The sequence below is a fragment of the Cricetulus griseus genome, chromosome 8 (assembly GCF_003668045.3).
Source record: "Cricetulus griseus strain 17A/GY chromosome 8, alternate assembly CriGri-PICRH-1.0, whole genome shotgun sequence".
Taxonomy (NCBI): Eukaryota; Metazoa; Chordata; class Mammalia; order Rodentia; family Cricetidae; genus Cricetulus; species Cricetulus griseus.
Window position 1 is genome coordinate 35,660,572 of NC_048601.1, and position 17,435 is coordinate 35,678,006.

Sequence of the window (17,435 nt, forward strand, 5' to 3'; positions counted from 1 at the left end):
TCAGTTTGTAGATACTGTAAAAGTTTATTTCTGGTTCATCCCACTAACCCAATGCTTTGTAGCTGAGATGACGGCTTCTTCCCAGCACATGGTCTGTGGAGCCCAGGTAATCATCTTTCCACTCCATTCCAAAGATCTACGCCTTTCATCACCATGCCCATTTTACGGTACAATTGTCAATGCAACCCTCAAAATGCAAGTTTATTGAATAAAGCTGAGAAGAGCAGTAAACAGACAAAAAATGCATCCACACCTAAATAAAAAATTTACGTATTTACAAAGTTCAGTAACTGTTAAGTTTTCACATGCAGAGGTTATGCACAGGAAAATGTTGGTAGTAGCTTTTAGATGTCCTGAAATGCTGGAAAGCAATGAAAAGACACACAAACACATTAAGGTTTAGCTATAGGTCAATTAACAAAAACCTATGCAGTCCCCACTTAGTTACACATTCTGGTTCCAGTCCCTCCTTTTAGGCACAAGCAAGTTGCCACATTCTTTGAAATGGTTCACAGTGACCATTACTCGTGTTGGGCTACATGAGCAAGTTTAAATAACCCTTCATTCAAACCACCCATCCCATCCTCTGGGAAGAGTGCAACATGCTTCCGTAAAGAAAAGAGAATTTTAAAGCTCAGGTTCTCATTAACAATGTGAATGGAGAAAACAAGTAGTGTCTGTGCAACACAGTGCAGTATTTTTGTACAGAATATTTTTAAGGCCATGGCAGTCTATAAATGAAAAGGGTATTTATTAAAAGAATTTACTGCTGACTACACTTGGAGTGCTCAACACATCTGAATATGTACTGTCGACGTAAAAGCTGCTTAACAGAAGAGACAAATCACACACAGTGTGAGGCAACACATGAGCAGATGTAAGCACAGGGTTTTATCACTACATCGGCATGAGTAACATTTTACAACTGAACCAGTATTAATATGTCCCTTTATGTACGTGGAGATCACTAAGCTATAAAATATGATCATTGTAAGTTTTTGTACAGCTCTGTATCATAGAAGCAAACAATAAACAGCATTGGTTCCTCGGTTCTCTCCATGGCCGATCATCAAACAACCTGTAGACGTTGCGCATGATTAGATTAAGCAGGCAGGTCTAGAGTTGTCACAATCAAGAAGTCTAGTGGCACCAGTGAAAAGAGTGCCAAACCTTACAATGGTAAGAAAAAAAACTAAGAATTTGTTTATAAGTATCCTTTGTGCTGAAAGTCAACTTCATGACTAGATATAAAAAGTCAGGAGTTATAGTCAGGGTGTCATGCAGCAGCACAGGTGGGTGACTGGAGACAAAGAACAGATGTGTGTTCACACAAAGTCAGACATTCTTAATGGGTTTTATTACACTAGCTAGAATGCTCTAAATTCATGAAAACTTTTGAAAAAAATCTTCAATTCCCATCCCTTTAAAAAACTGTGTTAAAAGGGAGAAAACAACTAATGATCTGGACAGATACAAAAGAGCATGCTGTAACTCTTCCCATCTTCCCAAATGCTATCTGGTGACAAAGGAGTCTCAGAAAGCAGAATGTTTAAAATTTACCAGGTAGGAAGTCTCCAGTGTAAGGAACCCACTGTGCTGACCTGGTGCCTCTGCTAACTCTTGGCAGACCAATTATTCCTACGGTGTAAGTCTACATTTCACATGCATATGTGAGACGGGATAAACATTATATGTTCATATCCCACATGAGTCAGGCTTGAAGTTTTTCTAAATACTGTGTGTGGCACTAGGAATTCCATGCTGCATCAAGTCAGTACCAGTATAAGCTACTGGACTCTATAATGAAATAGGTAGACATTTACTGAAAACCAATACAAAAATCTGGCCCAGAAAGACCAGAATGGTAATATGTAATTTTCTTAATTTAAGATGGTCAAAAATGTGGGTGTTTTTTAAAAAAGAAAAGGAAAGAGGCCTCTACCACACTAGACAAGTGTGTGAAGCCTTTTAGTGTGTGCTGACTTTATCATGACAACTCCAGCTGATTTTGTTATGAAGGATAGGAATATACATCTTCAGCAGTGCACATGAGAAATAAACTCTGAGAAAGGCAATTTCTTGGGTTTAGGAAGGACCATGTTCTGGGAAGTACTTCAGAGGAACGGACAGTAGTTCTAGGATTATAGCCAAGAAGGACTGGAAGACGTCAGAAGATGTCTCAGCTTCTTCGAGATTTTGAGTGTTGAATAAGCCACTGAAGTGTGATATCTAAAGGCAGGGAAAGTGAGAGTTAAGAAATCAGCATTATAAAACTGAACACACAGACAATACTTAAACTGTCCAAGGTGCTAGGTCTCTTCTGCATCTGAACTCCATCACCAGTGCTTCAAGAAGACAATGTGAGAAACTATCAGATACTGTACATGAACTTGGTACCTTATACTTACTGCCTGTCAGATCAGGAACTAAACACAAACTGCCAGGAAGGCAAAGATATGAAAGGACTCTTGACCTCAAGAAACTTGTAACTATACTTAAAAAGATAGAATTAATCATTTCAGCTTTGATGTCATGCAGATCCTGGCAGACAAATGAAAACCACAGTCTCAGAAGGCATTCCCCACTGCATAACATGGGGTGCTGCTAAGACGTGGATGGTTTAGGGCATCCATGGCCTTAACAACTATGTGCCAGCTTCCCCATTACAACCAAAATATCTTGAGGGGGTTTTATTCAGCCATAAAGAACAAAATTACAGCATCTGCAAATATCTCACACAAATGTCCATGCACCAAAAACAAAATGAAACACAAACAAAAACATAAAAGCAGAGATAGGGGAACTATCTGGGGAAGAGTGAGCCCAGCAGGAACATGGAGGAAACAAAAAAGAGGAAAGAATATGAGCAAAGTGTGACTTTTGTTCATGCAACTGTCATAATGAAACCCATTTCTTTTGCACTAAAACTCAATTTAAAAACAATGTTTCCTAGGGCGCACAAGTGTTTGAGTTGTGCTCAATAAATAAAGTGGTGCTAACAAGTTAGGACTTTATTCTAAAGTCAACAGGAAATTATTGGAGAATTTGAAATAGGAAGCTGTATTAGCTTATTTTAGAAAGCCAGCAAGTACAACATTACAACTTGGAGGGCTACAATATGCAGACTGACTCTGCTCAACTGGACAGGAAAAGAAGGAATGAAAATCTGAAGCAATCCAAACACAGCATATAGAGAAGATGCACAACTGGCAAGACTGTATGTGTGACTACAGGAAGCAGGAAAGAAAGAATCTTCTGGCCTGGCTAGCCTCAAATTCACAGAGGCTTACCTGCCTCTGCCTCCTAGACACCATGACTAAAGGCATGTGCCACCATGCCCAGGCACAGCTGGCTTGCTTCCCAAGTGGCTCACATCTCCAGTTCTAGAGGATCTGACATCAGGCATTTCAGTTCTAAAGATCTGAAGAGGGAAAGCAACTAACAAGGAATCAAGATACAGACAGTCAAAGCTACAGCAACTCAGGAGAGGCAGGGCAAGTGCAAACTGAGAAGGCAGCTAAGTCAGAGCACTGAATTACTGTCCTGAGTTCTTTAAAATGTTATACCTGGAAGCTATGTGAGAATCCACTAGATGTAGCACTCTATCCTCCAAGCTTGAAAGATACATGTAATTTCAGTCTTCCATTTTCCCAACTAAAACACATTAGAGAAATTAGAGACCACACCTATCAAGTACAGAGTAGGGCCAGAAGCTGAACAAAAGTAACTATTCACAGTTGGGAAAGCAATGATCTAATAACTCATGAAACAAGTCTTCTACGTCTTTTATTACACCAGTGTGAAATCAGACAGGGAAATGACCACATTTTCATACTTAAGAAACTTACAAGAATAAGCCTATCCTCTACAGCCACTGGACAGAAGCTAAGATCCCAAAGAAAAGTAAGTCCTCAAAACTAGACAAAAATGCAGAACGAAGAGAAGATTCTAGAGTCACAGGGTCATAAGAAATAAATACTCCTCATGTGGTTCCAGGACACCTTCCTCAGATCAAGACACTTCCCCTGCTACAATGAAACCATGTACACTCAAAAAACAATTTTGAATCAATTTATTAATGCTCAATTTGAATCTAGCAAAAAGATAGTGGTTTCCTTAGCCTCAGTAACACTACACATGAAGCACTGAAATTACAAATTAGTGCAACCTATCAAGCCATGATCAGCCTCAAACACTAATCAATTCTCACCACCACTGCTGAATCCCTTGTACCCTCGAATAAATGAACCCAAGACTGACTTTCATCTCCCCAGCCCCACCCCTCTTTTTAAGACACGGTCCTGCTACCAAGCCATAATTGCCCTAGCACTCACCATGTAGTCCAGGCAGACCTCAAACTCATAGCAATCCTCCTGCCTCAGCTTCCCAAAAGCCAGGACGACAGGTATCCACCATTATATCCAGCTGACCTTTTTTGTTGTTGTTCCTTTAGAAAATTATCTGGCTAGTTCTTGACAGTAATAAAAGATTATTTCTCCTCCCAAAGTTTCCAAACAAAAGAAAACAAAACCCACTCACTACAGTACAGGAAAAAACATGGCATCCTTCCCAATAGTACTCGTTTCTTCCAAAAACAGCATTTCTTACCTATATTATCCTTTTCTTTGCAAGAAATTGAATAGCAGCAAATTTCTCTATCCTGAATAGCAGACAGGTTCCTGTAAGAAACAGAAGTGATAAAAAATGACAGCAGCTGTCATACTTACTCTTTACTGGGTTTCACTTATTTTCATTACTATGCAAAAGAATATTTTCCCACTAATAAAATTTTAGAGATTTACATCTCTGGTTGCCCCAATTTATCCATCTAAGAACAAGGTAGAATCATTAATAAATAATGTAACCATGCCTACAAAATGTAGGACAGTCTATAATTTACCAACAAGCTTCTCAACATTACTCTTCTTAGGACCTACATTTTTTCAATTAGCTGTTTCTCATCCAAGGCATTTGGAAGATCTCTCTTGTTTCCAAGTACTAGTACCTTTAAAAAGAAGATAATATGGGTAAATCTTATGTACAAAAAAGATCACAGAAGCATAAGTAGTATATAAATATTCCAAAATTACCTTCATGTTAACATACACCTTAATTATAAAGTGTACTTGAGAAATATAAATAAATCAAAATATACTTGAGTGACTGGTAGCCAATTTTATTTATGAATTTATCCTAGTATTGCATAGCTCCTACAATAAAGGCAGCCGCAATTCAGTCTGTGGCCAACTTGAATTTAAAATATTCTAAGATACTCTAGGAGCTGAGAGATGGCTCAGTGTAGAAAGGCTAATGACCTGAGTTCAATCCCTAGGACACACACATGAACAATGAAATTCTCAAAAGAACTGATAGAAATATAGAAATATAGGAGAGAGAGAGAGAGAGAGAGAGAGAGAGAGAGAGAGAGAGAGAGAGAGGAGAGAGAGGTAGCTGAGTCAGAGAGAACTTCCTATTCTTTAAAACATGTCAAAGGCCTTCCACACAATCTTGTAAGTGTGGCCCCTAATATCCCAGCTACAGCTCAGTATGTCACCCAATCCAGCCATTCCCAAGGCTCTGTGTTCTGGAGACTGCTTCCTCCCACCAAAGGGCCTGTGCCTGGAACTATTCCTTACCAACCATCACATCCTGTACCACACTGCCACATGTCCTTCAGAGCTCCGTTCATACTTCACTGGCTCAGAGAGCCTTATTCCTTTACCTTGAACTACATAAATCTTTGCAACTCTTGAGGACTCTGCCCCTGTCTTAACACTGATTACCAAAGCTGCACTGTTAGATGCTTTTCCCCCCAAAAGTCTCTCTCCCCTGGCATGAAGTATTCTGGTAACTTCTGTCCATCACCATAGCCCCAGAACTGAGCACTGCTCTCACTACACAGTTTGGTGACTGTCTAGTGAAGGTATCTATAGACAGTACAATATCCAGGATCCAGCAAACACTGGACAAAAGTGACTCAGTTTTTAAGAACACACCCCAGAACTGGGGCTATTCTCCCACACACATCTTTAAATGAATATAGGACTTTTGCATGCTGGCCGAGAATTCACAGTAATACTCCCACCTCAGGCTTGCCAGCCCAGGGATCATAGCCAAAAGCAACCACAACCAGGTGAGACAAACAATTCTTTTTTTTTTTTTTTTTTTTTTTTTTTTTTTTTTTTTTTTTGTTTTTTTCGAGACAGGGTTTCCCTGTGGCTTTGGAGGCTGTCCTGGAACTAGCTCTTGTAGACCAGGCTGGTCTCGAACTCACAGAGATCCACCTGCCTCTGCCTCCCGAGTGTTGGGATTAAAGGCGTGCTCCACCAACGCCCAGCTGAGACAAACAATTCTTAACAAAAGTATTTCAAATAATTCATTATTTGTGAGGAAGTAGCAGAGAAAATCAGAAAGATAAAAATTCTATTCAATTGCTCAATTTCACAATGTTGGAGTCAAAGTACTCCTAACTTTAAAAAAAGAAGACATTTTGCTAATTTCAAATATAATTAGTAGCTCTCTAGACCCACAGGCTCCATGTCCAACCAACTGCACATCAAAAACACATGGGAAGCCAGGCAGGAGACTCAGAACTTTAATTCTAGTGCTTGGGAACTGAGGTGGAAAGATAATCCAGTTTGAGGCCAGCCTAGCTATGCAGTAAGATGCAGGCCAGCCTGGGCTATACAGAGAAATCTATCTCAAAAAACAAAAATAAAGCTAAGTAAAAACATGGGAGGGGGGCTGTAACCTCACTGAGAATATATGTACAGTCTTCCCTTTGCTATCATTCCCTAAGCAGTACAGTCAAAAACTATTACAAAGCACTTCTGTTGTATTAAGTATTGTTAGTAATCTAAATATAATATAATTCAAAGCTCATGGAAGAATATGTAACTTGCATGTGAATACTATACCATTTTCCACAAAGAACCTGAGAAGCCAGGTATGGTAGCAGATTCCTATAATCCCAACACTTTGGAGGTTGACGCAACAGAATAACAAGTTTGAGGCCATCCCAGGCTATATCATGAAGCTTAATCTCAAAAAAAAAAAAAAAAAAAAAAAAAAAAAAGAAAATGAAAAAGATCTTGAGAATCATCAGATCTCCATTCTTGAGGGGCATAAGGATCCTAAAACCAAGACTGATTTGTAGGGAGACACCCTAGGCCCGCCCTGGGACAGGTACCAGGTGGACCCGGGACTCGCCCATAAGGGCGTGATTTAGGAAAGCCAAGGTGACGTAAGGGAGGCTTCTTAAAGACCGGCTCGTGGAGACCCGGGCCCCTTCTGTTCTGGCCGCGCTTGCTGGGTTCTATAACCTAGCTCTGGCCTGTGTTTTAGCCTGGTGTTTTCTTGAATAAAGAGACTTTAATCTTTACACTGGTTCAATGTTAAATATATAATTGCAAATACAAAATGCCAGATTCTCCAAACTTACTGGAATTCCTTGTAACTGTGGTTTATCTAGAAGATTATGGAGCTCATTTCGAGAGGCTTCTATCTTTTCACGATCTGCAGCATCTATCATGTAACTTAAAAAACAAAGAGATATCAACATGCCATCTCTATGAATCTCAATGAACTAGGATTATAGATCTTAAGGTTTCTTAATATTTACAATACTGAAACTGCTAATCAAAAGAAATTAAGTCCTACGTCAGCATGAATAAATGCTTTTAACTACATTATTCACAGACTAATTAGTAGATGCTATACTCAGGAAAACACACAGCACAGCACTCAGATGAATAAAGAAATCAATAAACAAAGCCCTTATTCTATGATTTTTTAAAAAAAATTCCATGTTAATGGAATTATACTGAGATATTGGCAAAGAATACAATTACTGTCAGATAATTATTAATCTACCTTTGGAAATATTAAAAAACAATTTTTTTCTTTCAAGACTAAACTGACAGACTAAAAGAAGGGGAAAAAAGCCCACCACCAACTTACACAATAGCATTTACTCCTCTGCAATACCGCTCCCACATGCTCCGGAACCGGGGTTGTCCTCCTATGTCCCAGATCTTTAATCAAAACAAGGCAATTCTTAATAAGAACATTACAAGGAGTCGTTGACAAAGGTACTACCAGAATTGGAGAACAGTCACAGGCATGTCAAATGTTATAGAGTCAGAGTACTCCTAAAGTCTCAAACCCAAACTCAATCTGTGAAATCTTGAGGCCCCTTCCCAACTTGAAATTCTAAATATGTGAATGCTGGATCTAAAATTTTGCTTGAGCAATGACTTGGTTAAATATGAGTGTGATAATTAATTACTACCCAATACATTTCTAATCATGGATATATACAACTTTAAAATAATAACAAATGTAACATCTACAAAAACATGCAACATTCAGACTTGGATGCCAAGACAAAAAAAAAAAAAAAAAAAAAAGTTCAGGACCTCCTAAACTTTAAGTGTGTCTTCTTACATTATTCTGTAAGTAACAGAGTCAACATTACTTCATTTGGAGTTCTCCATAATAATTTCACTATACTGCACGTGGCTACAAAACTAAGTTGTGGCTTTCTTTAAAGTAGTTTCCAACTTAAGCACTAACACTGGTAAAATGCATAGAGACACAGGTAAAAATTGAGAAGTGTCATCAGAAAAGCCATAGACAGAACTTGGCAAGCAGATCTGTCAACAAGAACTGGGTAAAATGTTCACACGTTCAGGCTAGAGGCAAACTCACAGGAATTACAGAATGAAAACCAGGGTAACAAGAAAAATTAAAATTCCCTATTATTCCTATAGTCCAGGAGTTAAAAAGAAATTATGGTAAAAATGAGTTGCACTTTTCCTAATCTAGTTTCAACTTTAGGCTTAATAATGAAGAAAGGAAAGAAACTGGATTACAGTATTTGCTACCACAAATATACTAAAAGGATACTACCATAAATAATTACCACCTTTCAATATACAACATTGCTCAGACTGAAGATGTGACTGTTATTGTCTGAATTCTCAAGATAACAAATGTCACTTCTACTAATCCACATGGTTAGTTGACTTTTATGGACACTAAGCTACATTTCAACTCTAAAACACTTTAACTTATCAGAAAACATAAATAACTGACTTTTGGAATAATCCAACCATTACTTGAGAATTATAAATAGCAGGTAAAACCAGAGGAATAGAAAATTCTTTGATTACAATTTAAATCAAGTATAAAGAGAGGGACAGGGCAATACATGCTATTTCTGCATCCATATATAACCACATAACACATATGAATACATAAACACATAAATGCATAGAGTATGAGAAGCTGACGTACCTTTATTGTGACGTTACCTTTAGTTACTTTCCTCATGTTGAAACCCACCGTGGGTATCATATCTTCACTGAATTGACCTGACTAAACAAAATAAAACATTTCAAGTTAGATTAATCAATAATAGTCATAACATCATACAATCTTGTTTTAAAATTGCATTTGTACCTATTTTTTTTATTCATCCTGGCCAAAGCCTCCCCCTAACCATTCCCAATCCCCTCCTCTTCCATCTCCATCCAGGAAAGGGTACATCTCTTGTGAGAGTATCAATAACATGGCATATCAAGTTGCAGTAAAACAGGGCATGCCCCATGTGTTAGCACTGGGCAGCTGATCCAGTATGAGGATGGGGTCAAAAAGTCAGCAAAATAATAGGAGACAACCCCTGCTCCTCACTGTCAATAGTCCCGCAAGAAGGCCAAGCTGCACAGCTGTCACATATATGCAGAGACACACAGCCAAACATTAGGGAGTTTGGGATTCCTGCAGAGGAGGAGAAAAGAGGGTGGACCCATGGGGTCAAGGATACCACAGGAAGACTCACTCACATAATCAACTAACCAGGGCTCATAGGGGCTCAGAGCTGAACCAACAATCAGGGAGCCTGCATGAGACTGACCTAGGCTGGCGCTCTCTCTCTCTCTCTCTCTCTCTCTCTCTCTCTCTCTCTCTCTCTCTCTCTCTCTCCTCTATCTATCTATCTATCTATCTATCTATCTATATATATATATATATATATATATTTTAAAGTAACTTTTTAGTGGTGGAGCTGGGTGGTGGTGGTGCACGCCTTTAATACCAGCACTTGGGAGGAAGAGGCAAGCCGATCTCTGAGTATGAGGCCAGCCTGGTCTACAGAGTGAGTTCCAGGGACAGCCAGAGCTGTTACACAGAGAAACCCTGTCTTGAAAAACAGACAGACGTGATTTTTTAGTGGTAGGAATAACCTAAGAAAACGTTCCTGAGTGTTATTTTCCTCACTGGAAACATGTCGTTTTTACAAGGGAATTTTGGAGTTGGGGATGCACTTGCTAAATGGTCCTGGTAACCTGAGCTCCATCCTCAGAATCCACACAAAGGTAGAAGGAGGGGAATGACTCCTGAAAGTTGTCCTCTGCATGCTCCCCAAACATATCATGGACATGCACATGCATACAATAATAATACATGAATAAAAAACTTTATGTGTTTTGAGGCAGGCACAGTGGCTCACACCTGTAATCCCAGAACTAGGAATGTGGACACAGAAGAACTGCCATAGGCTTAAGGCCACCTTGGGCTACATACCAAGACTGTGTATCAAACAAAATAGGATATTTTGGATATGTACTGGTGCTTCTTACAGATTTTCCTAAATTTAAGAAGGGAACTTTTGCTAGGCAGCTAGGCATAGTAATTAATGCACACCTTTTATCCCAGCACTAGGGAGGCAGAGGATGGTGGATCTCTGTGAGTTCAAGGTCAGCCTGGTCTACAGAGCAAGTTCTAGGACAGATAGGTCCAATATACAGTGAACCTCTGTCTCCAAATAAAAAGTGGGAGAGGGAGCTAGAGAAATAGCTCAGCAGTTAAGAGCACTAATTGCTCTTCCAGAGCACCAAGGTTTGATTCCCAGAACCTACATGGCAGCTCACAACCATCTATAACTCCAGTTCCAAGGTTTCTGACACCCTCTTTTGGACTGTATGAGCAAATCATGCACATGGTGGACATACATACCTACACACATACAGGCAAAACAACCACACACAAAAAATTAAAATAAATCTTTAAAAAAATGCAGAGGAAGACCTTTTATATTGCATATGAAAATTTTAAAATTCTCACTTTTACACATTTTCACAAAGAACTGACAAGTCAAAAGCAAAGCAGTTTTAACTTCAGTGGTTAAATTGCTTTGGTGGCAATAAATGTTAAAATTTAATGCTGAAACAAATAAAAAACCAAAAAGTTCTGAGGGAAGAAAATTACTGATAAACACTTTCAGTTTGTCTCTAATAAGGCTTATAAAATATTCTTTAACATAGAACTTAATTTATGAATCAACTTTGTTCTCTTATTAGCTTTTAACTTTAGTATCTATGTCAAGACTAAAAATAGATGTTTTATAATAGTATTTCAATATTTATATTCAAATGCTCACGCCGGGCCAGCAACATGTCTCAGTGGGTACAAGGTACTTACCACCAAGCTTGGTGGCTGAGTTCAGTCACTGAGCCCATATGGTGGGGCAAAGAGCCAACTTCTGCAAGTCATCAAAACATGGATAACGTGCAAACACCTGATTTATCCACTCAGTTATTATTCTAATCTTTACCAGCTTTCAGTACAGTGTCATATTACTCAGTAGTCTCACATTTCACTACATGTCCTCTGATGTTATTGTGAAATACATCTTACTGACGCACAGTTAATACTAAGTTTATATTCCAGACATTTGACCAACTACCAGCATTTCTCAGTTGTACTGACTGATTTCTGAGGTCAACAATGTGATGGTCAAACAAACAGGACTATTTCCAAGGTCAAACAAATAAGATGAATTTTTTTTTCTCCCAAGGCTAATTGTGTATTGTGACCTTATGTTACCCACGTGTACATTCTATAGTTTTAAGTTCTCAGCATATACAGAACTTCAATTTTACACATTAATTTCCTATGCTGAACTCAAAGATTTTTTTTTCCCTGTTCAGTAGTGTTTTGGTTGATTCAGTCAGGAAAAATGTTAATAGTAACTGAAATCACTACTTTCAATTATATTCAATATTATTCTCAGAACTTGCACACACAACAATTGTTTGCTTGAAACAGTCTCACTTAAGTAGCCCAGGCTGACTCTGAACTTATGCCAATACTCCTGTCTCTGCCCTCCCAAAACCTGGAATTACAGTCAAGAAACCCTACACCCTGCCCACATGAGTTATATATTTTTAAAAATCCAGTAACAGCTGAGCCATGGTGGCATAAGCCTTTAATCCTAGCACTTGAGAGGTAGAGGTATTGGCTCTCTTGAGTTCAAGGCTAGCCTGATCTACATAGTTAGTAGCCAGAGCTACACAGTGATCCCTTATCTCAAGAAGCACAGCAAGAAAACCTAGTGCTATCAAAATGGCATGCCGTCATGATTTGCACATACAAGCACACAAAACAGATTTCCCATCACTATTCATTAGGGAAGTACAAATTCAAATCACAGAGGTTCTCTCTCTCTCTCTCTCTCTCTCTCTCTCTCTCTCTCTCACACACACACACACACACACACACACACACACACACACACACACACACTAAGACAGCTACTAAGAAGATAAAAATTTAAAATTTAGAAAATGCTAGGCTTGATGGCACACACCTGTAATCCCATCTTGACTCAGAAAAGTGAGGCAGGAGGATCAAAATTCCAGGGCCACACTGAGTTACAGGGAGAGCCTGTCTCAGCGAAGACGACAAGGATATAAAGAAACTGAAACTTAGCTGTGTACCATGGGGTCTGCTGCTACAAGAAAAAGTGTGAGGATCCTCAAAGCCAACAACAGCACTCCCACATGCTAAGTCTGGACACAGCTTAACTCTGTCCAAGATTCATGGTGGAAGTTTAGTCCCACAGTAGCAGCAGTGGATCCCTTACAATGTGGGGTCTAGAGAGTGTGCTGGTTATCAGGGTTACAGTCTGAGAGAGGACAGTGGCCAATCATATGCCTGACCCTGAGTCCTCTCTGATTTCCTGCCTTGCAGTGTGATCATTTCCTCTTAAAAATGTTCACGCCACTGTAATGCCAGTTGCTGGGAGGTTCTTACCAGAGCCAAGCTGAAGCTCACAGAGCCAGTGAGCACCTGAAAACTGTGGGTTAAAATGTCATCTATTCTCTATAATGCAAAGCTATAGCCTGAGTTAAAGGTGGCTGAGGTGGAGGGCTCGTTTTTTTGTTTTGTTTTGTTTTACTTTTTTTTTACCCACCCCCTTTTATTCAATTGAGGAGCACACTGTTTTCTCCCAATATCCTCTTTCCTTTCTTAATGACTAACCATAGACTTACTAGAAGTGCACTGACAGCACTGTAATCCCAGGACTCAGGTAACTAAGTCAGGAAGGTCATGAGTTCAAGACTACCTGGGTTACACAGTGAAATCCTTTCTAAAAAGAAAACCAAAGCCTAACACAAAAGATCATATATATTATGATTTCATCTTCACAAAACATCCAGAAAAGGGAAAGAAAGTAGACGACTGGTTATCTGGAGCAGGGATTAGGAATGAAGTAGGCAGAAGAGATCTTGAGGGATGAAAATGTTAGAGAGATGTATGCCTCAGCTGTGCAACTCAATTCGTTGAAATTGCTGGCTGGTTTGTACATCTAAAATTGATGAATTTTGTGGTATGTAAACTGGCACTTCAGTAAATTGTTAACAAAGTGGGCAGGACTTAGGGCTAGAAATGTCACTTAGTAAAGAGCATTTGTCCAGTTTTGTAAAGGATTGGGTTTGATCACCAGCAAGAAAGTAAGGAAACAGAAAGCACTGACCCACTCCCCATGTACTACCCACACACTCCCTGGCCACACAGACAGTCACAATTACACGGTAATTGTCAATACAACAAAACAGGAGCCAGCAGTGACAGAAACCAGATGCACAGCCCTCGCACAAGCCTCTGAATAATCATGTTCTCTTCAACTCACAAGGACAAGGTGCTCTGGACTGAGCTCAGAACTCACAACCCACATTCTAGAACTGGACATTTATGGAATTAACAAACTACCCTGCTGCTCACCTGAGCCTAAAGTAACACACCCACACAAGATGAGGGTACAAACCTGGTTTGGGTGGTACCAGTCTAGACAGTGTCGGGTGTTAACCTCCCATCTTCCAACACACTGGCATTTTGCTAATATTAAAAGTCCTTCAATATTCTAAAGGACACTGTGGTAGTTTGAATGTAATTGGCCCCATAATCTCATAGGGAGTGTCACTATTAGGAGGTGTGGCTTTGTTGGAGTGGGTATGGCCTTGTTGGAGGAAGTGTGTTACTGTGGGGGGCAGGTTTTAAGGTCTCCTATGCTCGGGATACCACCCAGTGTCTCAGTTGACTTCTTGTTACCTGCAGGCCAAGACGTAGCCAGCACATGCCAACACGCTCCCTGCCATGATGATGATGGGCGGAACTCTGAAACTGCAAGGGAGCCACCACAATTAAATGTTTTCTTTGTAATAGTTGCCATGCTCACAGTATCTCTTCACAGCAATAGAAACCCTAACCAAGACAGACATTAACTTACAAATGTCTTCCAATTGAAGTTTTATAGGTATTGGGGGGGGGGGGCAGGGGCCCTTAACTTTAAAATTGCCTGGTTTGGAGTGATAGGGATTGAGTTACAATCTAGTTCACTATATTCATGCATTCTTTCAAGTCTAAACTGTTCTTTGTTTGGAAGAGCATATACTACTACATCATGTTCTTTAGAGCAGCTGCCACTGCACACCCATTAGGGTATATGCGCCCCCCCTGTTTTTTTGGTTTTTCCAGACAGGTTTTCTCTGTGTAGCTTTGGAGCCTATCCTGGCACTCGCTCTGGAGACCAGGCTGGCCTCAAACTCACAGAGATCCACCTGCCTCTGCCTCCCAAGTGCTGGGATTAAAGGCGTGCACCACCAACGCCCAGCCGGTAAGGGGCAAAATAGCTCTCAACCATAGTCATCCATTCGAGTAGCAAGAGCATGCAAACCATTGTCTCCTTCTTTCAGAACAGTTGGGCCAATTATCCTTTTAAAAAAAACAACCCCAAAACAATCATCTGTCCTCATCTTCATGAACCAGTTCAAATGCACTTCCAACTGTAGACATACTTCCTCCCTACAGGACATTAGTTTAAAAGTACAAGTTATAAGATCCATCTTGGCAATTAAATCTTATGATCAGAACACAAAGTCCCTCAATATTCCCACAGCCTCTGAGGAAGAACTCTCTTCAGTACTATAAGCAAAGTGAATGAAGCAGTGTGCAAAACTATAAGCTGAAACTTCCCATTTCTCTACAGATATAGTCAGCTAAGGCATTCTTTCTCTAAATGGCGGACCATCACTCCAGATAAGCCAAACTCCAAAATGTGCTTCTCGGAAGTAAAGAAAATCAAATAAAACTTGGTAAAAATCCTAACAATGCAACACATGAAAAAAGAAATAAGAAAAACTACAGGATGTGTCATAAATGCTGATCCTTCTACTATGGGAACAGCTCTGAGCCTGGATGAGACATGATAAATCTTGTTGGCTACAGAGTCCTCATGACTTATTATTACATGCCATTCTTTCATATAGCAGGAACAAAGGTTTAGTTACACATTTCAAACAAACTTAAAAAGTTAAAAGATGCCTTTATCTGCTCAAACATAACACAACACAATCATCTCTAGCTGACTTGTACACACCACACATTTCATACTTTGTTATGCAGATACCTATGTTACCTTTAAAAGTTTGTTTTCAGAAAAGAAAAAGGGACTAGACACCAGTGAAGACAAGTAGGCCACATGATCCAGCCTCTCAGAAAGCCTCAGAGCAGTTTCCTAAAAATTCTGTATCCAGAACAACTTCAAAGCTGCTAGCTGAGATAACCCAGCCTCACAGCCTATTCCAGTCAGGACTGCAAATAAGCCCTGCAACTTTCCCATTACACAAAGACTGGACAACAAGTGTTAAAGCTAGTTTTGCTGGGACTTGACAATTATCTCAATGGTCTCAGGATCCCCTAAAGACATCATTAGCCGCCAGAGAACAGGAAGCAGTCTAGAGAACACAATGCCCACATTCCCAAGAGGTGGGGTGGGTGGTTTTTTGGTCATTCAACGGATTATGGATGTTGGTTATCATTTAGGGGGATTAGTTGCAAGGTTTTGTTGGCCAGGGATTCCAAGATAGATCTTTTGGCTAGAAACACTAAAACCAAGTGAAAACCTCACTACATTTAGCATTAAGCTATGCAAAATGAATACATAAAGACCAAAATTCTCTCTACAACAATTTTTTATGAAACATAATGGTATATAAGAACCATTATGAGGAACATTCATTTCCAAAGATCTCTCAGGATTTCTTCCTGTGTGCACTACACCTTTCATTAACCATACTGTAATATGGTCTCACTACATCCATACCCAAAAAAAGCCTAGAATTTCCAGCTTGCCTATGTGTAAATTCATGTTGGCATTCAACCAAACCAGAAGCGTCCCCATGTGCAGCACCTTCAAATATTCAGGAACACTGATTAGCTATAAAAATGCAAACACACACCCTAATGAAATCTGTATTAGAGATCTATAGTAAGCACAGCATGGATGCATCACCCAAGAGCATTAAAGATCAAGTGTAATCATTAACAAACAACTATTTATTGACAGGCATCAATTAAAATAGATTTGTTTGTTTGTTTTCTTGAGACAGGATGTTACTATATACCTGAGCATAGACTGGAACTCAGTATGTATGCTCTGTCTCAAAAAACTAAAACAACAAATAACAAAAAGGTGAATCTTTGAACTTACCTTCCTTCTGAAAAGAACTTTGTATTTCAAGAAGTCAAATGAGAAGGACCATAAAATTATTTTCATTGCTACTTCATTGCTAAGTTTGCTACTGTTACCAATCCTAACAATTTTATCAATCTTACCAATCTGTGTGCTCCATGGTCTTAGGCAACCCCTGTGAAATGGTCCTTCCATCCCGCAACCCAAGGTGTAGCAACCCACATGCTAAGAACCAGTACCCTAGACTGGGTACATAGGAGCTGCTGAGGTCTCTCAAAAGTGAGTCCCAGGTGGCAATCTAGAGAAGGAAACCAGAACTCAAAGCACAAACCCTCTGGCACTGTTCCCTAGCTGTGTCATTTGTTCCCTTCCAATCTCCAAGGTAGACTCAAAGACAGCCCAGATGCCAGAAACTGACAGCAGGTATAAGCAGAAAAGGCTCCTTAAAAAGCCGTGCCTGGGGGCTGGTGAGATGGCTCAAAGGTTAAGAGCACTGACTGCTCTTCCAGAGGTCCTGAGTTCAATTCCCAGCAACCACATGGTGGCTCACAACCATCTGTAATGGTTGTGCCCTCTTCTGGTGTGCAGATATACATGGAAGAAGAATGTTGTACACATA

The 17,435-nt window shown here is 39.7% G+C and overlaps 1 protein-coding gene across 1 annotated transcript in view; it reads right to left on the bottom strand.

The window, feature by feature from the left end:
- The window catches only part of Arl8b (ADP ribosylation factor like GTPase 8B), a 35,952-nt gene continuing 18,517 nt past the window's right edge, over positions 1–17,435 (bottom strand). The window contains exons 2-7 of the mRNA XM_027429031.2: positions 9,298–9,378; positions 7,960–8,033; positions 7,442–7,535; positions 4,938–5,005; positions 4,609–4,679; positions 1–2,229 (exon numbers count right to left, since the gene is read on the bottom strand). Of these exons, the coding sequence (XP_027284832.1) occupies positions 2,180–2,229; positions 4,609–4,679; positions 4,938–5,005; positions 7,442–7,535; positions 7,960–8,033; positions 9,298–9,378 (438 nt within the window). The 3' untranslated portion in view covers positions 1–2,179. The remainder of the gene's footprint in view (positions 2,230–4,608; positions 4,680–4,937; positions 5,006–7,441; positions 7,536–7,959; positions 8,034–9,297; positions 9,379–17,435) is intronic.